The 9,103-nt window shown below is 37.1% G+C and overlaps 2 protein-coding genes across 3 annotated transcripts in view; one reads left to right on the top strand and one right to left on the bottom strand.

The window, feature by feature from the left end:
- The window catches only part of LOC107042078 (C1GALT1-specific chaperone 1), a 20,299-nt gene extending 15,512 nt beyond the window's left edge, over nt 1-4,787 (bottom strand). The window contains exon 1 of the mRNA XM_015262949.1: nt 4,570-4,787. The gene's annotated coding sequence lies outside the window, so the exon portion shown is untranslated. The remainder of the gene's footprint in view (nt 1-4,569) is intronic.
- Nucleotides 4,788-4,882: 95 nt separating this feature from the next.
- LOC107042080 (DDB1- and CUL4-associated factor 8) overlaps nt 4,883-9,103 on the top strand; it is a 16,932-nt gene continuing 12,711 nt past the window's right edge. Inside the window, exons 1-2 of one of the 2 annotated variants that reach the window (XM_015262951.1) lie at nt 4,883-5,072; nt 5,177-6,168. In XM_015262951.1, the coding sequence (XP_015118437.1) occupies nt 5,275-6,168 (894 nt within the window). In that variant the 5' untranslated portion in view covers nt 4,883-5,072; nt 5,177-5,274. Of the gene's footprint in view, nt 5,073-5,138; nt 6,169-9,103 lie in introns of both variants that reach the window. The other variant, XM_015262950.1, reaches the window with a different exon arrangement.

The raw sequence follows: 9,103 nt of genomic DNA, 5'->3' as shown, positions 1-9,103 counted from the left end.
CAGACGACGTGGCTGTAGTCATTGTGGGCAAATTCATGGAGCAGATCAATTACACTTTCGACATGACCTTTGAAACGATCCGCTGTTGGATGGACACAGTGGGCCTGAAGCTTGCGGAACACAAGACAGAGGCGGTGTTGATCACCAGCAGAAAGGAAATAGAGACGATAGCGCTCCAGGTCGCGTTCTGCGAAATTACCTCACAGCCGTACATACCATACCTGGAGGTGATGATCGATGCTCGACTCAATTTTAAGCAGCAAACCGAGCACGTGGGTGCCAAGGCGTCTGCAGTCGGATCTACTGTATCACGCCTCATGCCTAATATCGGTGGTCCTAAGCAAAAAAGACGAGCGCTGCTCTCATCGGTCGTCANTTGGATGGACACAGTGGGCCTGAAGCTGGCGGAACACAAGACAGAGGCGGTGTTGATCACCAGCAGAAAGGAAATAGAGACGATATCGCTGCAGGTCGGGTCCTGCGAAATTACCTCCCAGCCGTACATACGATACCTGGGGGTGATGATCGATGCTCGACTCAATTTTAAGCAGCAAACCGAGCACGTGGGTACCAAGGCGTCTGCAGTCGGATCTACTGTATCGTGCCTCATGCCTAATATCGGTGGTTCTAAGCAGAAAAGACGAGCGCTGCTTTCATCGGTCGTCACGTCAGTGCTCACCTATGGCATTTCCATCTGGGCTGATGCGCTGCACATGGCAGAATCACGGCGAAAGGTAGCATCAGTGTATCGACTGAGTGCTCTGCGAGTAGCGAGTGCATACCGCACGGTGTCCGAGGATGCAGTATGCGTCATTTCCGGTATGTTACCTATTGAGGTATTGGCCGAAGAGCGAAAGTCTCTGTATCGACGCAAGAAGTCGGAAACACAAAGCGCAGCAGAGCTCAGTGCAGACGAGAGGCGTAGAAGCTTACAACGATGGCAGCGAAAGTGGGATGCCTCTACCAAGGGCAGATGGACTCATCGCCTGATCCCACAGTTGGCCGTCTGGGTAAGTCGAAAAAATGGAGAGGTCAATTATTACCTTACACAAATGCTTTCAGGACACGGGTGTTTCCGGGCGTATCTTCACAAATACAAACATGAAGATTCCCCGGACTGCCCAATTTGCACAGGAGTCGCCGAAGATGCAGAACATGTATTCTTTACATGCCCCCGCTTCAATGAGATCCGAAGTACGTGGGAGTCCGACCTGGGAAGAGAGGTCAAACCTGAGAGCCTGGTGGACGCAATGCTGTCATCAAAGGCAGCCTGGGACACGACGTGTAACTTGCGGCCGAGGTCATGAAGAAGCTCAGAAATGAGGAACGAAAGCGCAATGCTGCAGTGTAGGTGAGAAATGTTATTGGAACCTCCAAATCACGCAGAACATCTTAGCGGGATGGGGGACGTACATCAGATGAAAAAACGTGGAAGAGCTAACAGCTGAGACCTCCCTCGCGAAGTAATACTTTACGGTGGTACCGCGAGGGGATGAAAGGTTAGTGGAAATATGTCTGACTGGAGTTTAGTCGGTATTGACAGTTTTTGTCCGAGTCCGACACTCATTTGACGGAGGGATCCTGCTGTCCCCTACCTCAAGTGGTCGTGCGTAAATGCATTCTCCCAACAGACAAAAAAAAAAAACACACACACCCACAGACATTTTGTTTAAAACTATCGAGGAACATTAGAAACACCTTGAAACGTGAAAATATCATGGAAAATCGATTTTTCATTTTCGGGGGCATTACAATAACTTCCCTGCCCGGGAAGTTAATTAACAGACCTGTAGGGATGATTAATGCAAGGATTTCCATGAAAAAATGCAAAAATTTGACGTTTTTATTTCTTTTGATTGTGTTGCAGGTGGAATGTTCGAACTTTTTTTCTCTCTCAAAATGTGGGGAATTGAGGCTAGAATCGTCATTTTTTTTTCAAAGTGGTTGAAAAATCTTTACCTATGAGAATGATTTTTTAAAAGAAAGAAGTGTCGATTAAATATATTATTTAACAATTAAAAATCAATTAAAAATTTGTTTCTTCAATTTTGATGTTTTTGATTTTCCAGAATTTTTTCAGATTTTTAAGTAGCTTTGAAGTGCTCAAAAAAAAATTTTAAAAAACAGTTTTTTAAACATAAAAAATCAAGGGATCGATATAATGATCTGAAATTTTACACAGAATTGTTTTTTGGGTGGTAAATATGTGAAAGAATTGCCGCCTTGAAATTCGCTAGGGGGCAGATTCACCATACTTATCCGGCTAGACCCTTTCTATACGGATTGTGTATAGAAATTCTATAGGATTTTCGTATATGATATTCGGATATTTCTATAAGAATATTTTCTATACGAATTATTTCTATACATAAATTGTTACATAAATTTTTGTATTCATACGAAAGATGTCTACACATTCCAGAGAAAAACGTAGAGAAATGTCGCAACACCATACGAAATGTTTCTATACATGTGGCGGCGGGTCATATAGGATTAAACCTATAGAAATCGTATAGAAATAATTTGTATAAAACATATCCGTTTAGAAATATCCGAATATCATATATGAAAATCCTATAGAAACTCTATACGCAATCCGTATAGAAATTTTCTATACGATTTTTTCATACGTGAGATACTGTCAGAGTTTCGTTTATTCTTTGTTAAGACCCCTGAGTTAGGTGTTGTTCGTTCGAGAGGAAGTTTAGTACTGATTACAAAGAGAGATTCTTCTAAGAACCTTGGAAAAATGGCGGATTTCAGAAAAATTGAGGAGTGGGGGTTTTTGGAGGTGCCAAATGTTAAGGGGGACATTAAGGTCCATCTAAGGGAAATGCGGACTTGTTTGATTAAGATCGGGACTAGATTTGGGACCTTGGAAGGTTTTAAGTTTGTAGATAAACAAGCGGGAATATTTCGTTCTTCAAATACAAAATAATGTGGGTATGCAACAATTTCCATAATTTTTTAACTTGACCAAGAAGGCTTTAAAACAAAATTTAATTGACTACTGCTGATGATTTAATTGCTCTGATTTAATTGATATTACTGATGATTCTTTTAGTAATCATTAAAAAATTAACTTTTTATTCTTGTAAATCGCAGACACAATATTGCTGTAACTCAACAACGAATGGTGCGATTCTGATCATATTTTGATAGAATTAACCCTCAATCAGTCGCGTCATGGCACGACCGCTGTTCTGTCTCGATTTTCATTTTTTACGCTGAAAGGTTGTTGAAAAAAAAATCTGAATAAATTGGAATTCGTATTTTCCACCATGTCAAACATTTAAACAATTTTTGTTCGTTGTATCTTTACACTGATCAAAAATTAAATTCCGTAAAAATTCGACTCGGTCAAAATCTCTGTGTTTAACCTCTAAATATCAAATTTTCGGACCGAATGGAAATCAATTTATGAATAATGTTTTCACTTTTCTCATTTTATACTGATATTAGTTGTTAGTTGGAAGTTCAAAGTTACTCGTTTAATCATAAATACATAATTTTTTTGAACTTTTTTTTCTCAAAACGGTAAAATACACGGAATGGCGCAGCGCTCATCACACGACCAGATACGTTTAGTGGAGAGGTCCGACCACTCGAGGGTTAAGAGGGGATTGATTTTGCGTTGATAACAATTTCTTCAGTCATCGTTGAAACATCGATTTAAAAAATGATTCTTGAAAAATAGCAATTTTTTCGAAACTTTACGAAAAATTGAATTTTAGATAACAACGTCAATAGATAGAGCTTATTGTGGAGAGATTTTTCACGCTTAAAAATAGTGGGGCCGAATGATCATAACTCGGGACTGAGATGGCTTTGTTCGGAGAGATGCTGGCGTATATACTTTAGCATAAACATCCTCTCAGCAATCGACCCGTTGGCGACGCAGATCTCGATGTAGTCTAAACAAATGACGAACCTGGGTTTGAGGTCCCCAGAAGGCACGGGACCGTAGACAGTCTGCCCTGGGCCATGGGCAAGAGCACTCTTCCGACTGAGATATAATTATTCAAATACTAGATTGTTTGCATTTTTAATGACGACTGTAAAGAAGGCGATCCTACAATATATGAACAAATATCCACTCTTTGAAAAGTTATTTGGGGAGTGAATTTATCGAGTTTATACCCTTTCATTGAAATACTTCCTACATTATTAAAGTTTAAATTCACAAAAAAAACATGTAATTCAATAGATCTCCTATAATGAAATAAGAAATAAAAAAAAGACCACATAGATACATACAGAAACCATCTAAAAACGCATATTCTCATTTTTTAGACCACATTTAATTACCCTAACAAAAAGCGTTCATTCGGGAGCAAAAAAGAAGTAGGTCATCTGTCACCGATTCTTCGCACAAATTTTCTTAAATTAAATAAGCCACAATTTCATTTATATATATCCAGAATTCTTACTCGCTCTAAATTTAAGTACAACAGTGTCCTTAAATTCCGCTATTTCCCCGAAAAACTAGAAACTGGTTTTCTCTATACATTGGTTCATGACAGTTGATATCACGATACATCAATCATCAAACGTTTAATCAATAATTACCTACGATAACGTTGACAAGGATATTGATTCAGGTTATTTTTCAGCTCAAAGTGTGTCCGAATATTTTCTCAAACCACTGATCACACAATCATGAATAATATCAAAAAATAAACAGTAAACATTAATTAACCATATTAAATCACAATTTTCAAAATAAGGAAAAGAACAATCATGATCGATCCTTTGATGGATGATAGATCAAATTAACAAACAAATGTCAAAATTAGCAGACAACTGCCATCTACTCTTCCACTTGGAACTCTGAATGAATCCACGAATTCTCCCTCGACAAAGTAGATCACTGCCAGTTTTTACGAACACCGGACGGAGACACTTTATAAGTGGATTTATCAACACTACACCGACGAAAGACCAGCCGATTGAAAGTTAAAGACGACGAAAAAGAATAATTTTATGTAACTTTGTTGTTGTTTCTGGTATCAGTCAACCATCAATATTTCTTCGAGAACAATGTTTCATGACAAATAATAACCGAGAACGAGGTAAGTCAATATAGTCATATCTGGAGACAACTGTCGTATTTACTTGAGTTGTTTTGATGTTACTAGGTTATAGGCAATTTAGCTTGCAACTGAATACATTTTAGGGATGATCCAAATTTTCATCATCATCGGTCCAATCATTTGCTAATTCTCGCAATTACGTACTGATGATATGATACTGTAATCCACTTGTCACATCAAAATGGAGTGCGAGGAAGGAGTGATGAAGGAGGGGGAGAATGGTGATAACAAACTGTCAGATTGTGATGGAATAACAGAAACGATTTCGAAAAAGGAGAATAATATGGAGGAGAGTGAAAAGCAGTGTAAGGGACATGATAATGGGGTGGAGCCAATGGAATATGCTAAAACACCTTTGGAGGCTGGTGAAATGAATGAAGATAAAAAACCCAAGGAATCTTCGAAATTAAAGTCTCCAGGGCAATGGGAAGAGTCTCTGGAGGATAGTCCCAACGAAGTAGAGATTGTGGCGTCCAACAGCAGCCCAAGTGATTGTAAAAGTTCTCCGGATGGTGAGAATAACCATGAGAGCTCTGACAACGATTCTGATAAAGTTGAGAAACCCCAGGGGAGCTCGGATACCTCAGGAATCGTTGACAGCAGTCAGCCCAGCTGCTCCACTTCGAAGTTCTATAAATTGAAGTCGAAGGTTAAAAAACGTCACTACAGGAAGAAATCTAGTGGTGCTGAAGATGTTAAGTCGAAGGAGAAGAAACCAAGGGAGAATAATGAAGAGTCCAATCCGAGCTCTCCTACAGAGCATGAGAGGACGAGGAGGAGCTCGGAGGAGCAGAGGGACGAGAGAATTCAATCTTCGAGTGATGAGGAGAGTTCTAATTCTAATAGTGATAATGAGGGAGGGGATTCCAGTGAGTGGACCACTGCGAGTGAAGATGAACTGAATGGAGGGGTTCCCAGGGTGTTGCAGAAAGATCCACCAAAACCGAGGATGTTTATCGTTCCGGAGGTCATAAATCGACAGATTGGCAATACTAAGCTGTTTGAGAGGAAATTTTATGGATCTCTGCATGTCGTACAGCGGCTGGAATTGATGCAGAAAATGGAGGAACATGAAGTAAGGAATTTTGCAAACTTTAAAGTACATTAAGAAAAACCAAATTTTTTGAGAAGTACGCCTTTACTTATATCAAGAAACTTGTAGCTTGAAAATTTTCAACAGCAAAATATCTTGCACTAAGAAAAAATAACTTTCGTCAAGAAATTTTGTACTTATCCTAAAGACGAGGCCAATTTCTTGATGACAAGATAGTTATATTCATCACAAGGTCCACAAAGTATTTTCTGACGAATGTGGCTTTGTAGGCCGAGCCGAAGGTGAGGCCTATAATCACATTCGTCAGAAAATACTTTTGGACCGTGTGATGAATGCAATTTTTCGTCAGAAGGCCCGTAAACCGCGATCTAACCGAGCAAAGCGAGGTTAGAATCGCGGTTTACCGGGCCTTCTCACGAAAAAGCCATTTCTCAAACCAAGTACAATTGAATTAATTCATTTAATAGTTTATTAGCTTCAATTCTAAATCATTTTAATGCAAAAGCCACTTGAATTTATTTTAGAACTCGTTTTCTTAATATGAACCAATTGCCCCCATCTTTCGGACAAATGTAAAATTTCTTGGCGTAAGATTTTTTTTTCTTAGTGTGAGAGATTATGTGCTTCGTAATTTTCAAGTCATGAATTTCTTGATACAAGTAAAGACGTACTTCTCAAAAAACTTGTCTTTTCAGTGTAGTATATACATAGCTTACATTTTGAAGATGAAAATCTGAAATAAATTCTAAACCAAATTTGATATAAATAAAAACATTCTCAATTAACTTAGAAGTTACAAAATAACGCAGAATCTTATGAGAAAATAAATATTTCGACGTTAGAGAGAAAATTAAAAGGTAGGAAATATCTTAAAAAATCAAAAAAATAAATACATATTTTATGCCTAATACCAATTTATCGTCAGTGCCAAACTTTTGTGATAAATAATTTATGTTTCTGGGTTCCTAGAATATACAGGATGCCCTAGTCAAACGAGCAACTATTGTTTAAGAAAATAATTGTCGAGAGAATTTGTTGGATTAAGTTTTTACTCTAGTCAAAGCTAGCGTTTATGTAAGAAATGATCAATGATGAATAATTTTTTTCGGGCATTTTACAGTTATTTTTCCTCACTACACTCAACGACTTACGTGGAGCTTGGACATACTACTTTAATCTTGAATGGTTACATGTAATTTTTGTTCCGTGCTATACTCACGGTCTCCCAACATTGTAATCTGCATCGGGGCTAGAAGTATTGGAAATTATGACAACGTATCGTCAACGTTGTAGTTATCATCGGGGCTCTGATAATTTGGGTAGTAACTTAGACTTGATGATGCATATTTTAACGTTTACGAAACGTCGCCGTTGCCCAAAATATGAATCACGTGTATCTATTTTTGTGAATATTTCAGGAATTAGTAAGCTTGAAAAAATTCACAAGGAGAATTTTTCTATACCCACCCATTTCTTTTCTTTTTATAATAAAAGTGAGCTGATGAATCCACCCTTATTCACTCCCTCGTGAAATAATTTTTAAAGTAATTCACATGGCATTTACTACGAAATTTAAGGATAGTCAATTGCCTTTTTCTAGTTGGGAATGGACCACATTGTGGATTCCGATATTTTCAATCATCACCTTTGTTAATTAAATTCTGTCAGAAAAATTTGGAATTATTCATAGATGTTCAGCGTCATTCATACAACAGCTATTATTTTTTCTAAAGATATTAGTTTTCTAAATATTCCCTTCTTATAAATGAATAGTTGAAATTGTTCGAACTTTTGGTACAATTGGTTGTTTATGAACGATTTATGAAGAAAGTTGGTAATTTTTGAAAATTAGATTTTCTAAAATAGTTAAGCCCCAGGTGAATTATCTTTCGAACGTGATCGTGGTTGTTTTTTTCATTTTGATAATCTGAAATGATCTCCAATTGCTATTCAGTTTTATATAGCCCTGGAGTCTCCACAAATTATGATTGTTACAATCAAAAAATCGTTGAAAAAAAGCTGAACATTTTCAAAGAGCATTTTGGAATAATATTGGGAAATACACCCAATAGGGAGGAAATTGCAAATTAATAATTTGATGTATCTAATGGCTGTTAGATCGTCTTTTGTCACAGTAGTCAATGGCTGTCAGATCGTTAGTTACCATGATAGATTATCCATTCACTATTTCCTCTCTATCGGACTTATTTCTTAATCTTTATTAAAAACGCTTTTTGAAAATGTTCATTTTTTTCTACTTTTTTTGATTGTGCAATCATAATTTGTAAGTAAGCCTGTGTGATGTAAAATCCAATGGAAATAGTGATATATTTTATATTATGAAAATGGAACACCAATTGAGATAACGTTCGAAAGATAATCCACCCGGGACTTAAGAGTAGAACTTCCCCAATAGTAGACTATCTGATTTTTTTTTTAAATTGAAAAAATGTTCCTAAGGGTTCAAAATGAAGAATTAAATTTAGACCTGAAAGGTTAAAATAATAAAATGATTTTAAAATGTCCGGAAAACGAGGGTCAAATGGGGTTTAAATGGAAATTTTTATGTTGAACTACAAATGCAGAAAAGGATTTCAGCGAAAAACAAATGGTAAAAGTACCTGGGTGTTCTCAATGTTCTAAGAATTTCGTTAGTTCCAAGAGCTTATCCAATTAGCTTCCATAGCAGTTTCCCACATGTATTAAATATTGAGCGTCATTAAATGGACACATTCCTGAAGTAAATCGATGTCAGCATATAGTGGATATTATATAAAGAAAAACAATATCTCCATGAATTATTCACAGAATTTAATCAGAAAACGAGTCATAGACAAAAAGAAAGTTTCTAGTTTTCAGATTCAAGAAACTGATTACTTAATTTCAGATGAAAAATCCCTAGACTTCAGTACCAAACACTTATTTATTCCCCGTGCGAAAAGTTCTTAAAACGAGA

This window comes from Diachasma alloeum, unplaced genomic scaffold (assembly GCF_001412515.2).
Source record: "Diachasma alloeum isolate Michigan unplaced genomic scaffold, Dall2.0 Dall_scaffold_00410, whole genome shotgun sequence".
NCBI classification, from domain to species: domain Eukaryota; kingdom Metazoa; phylum Arthropoda; class Insecta; order Hymenoptera; family Braconidae; genus Diachasma; species Diachasma alloeum.
This window is presented reverse-complemented; position numbering and strand designations above follow the sequence as displayed.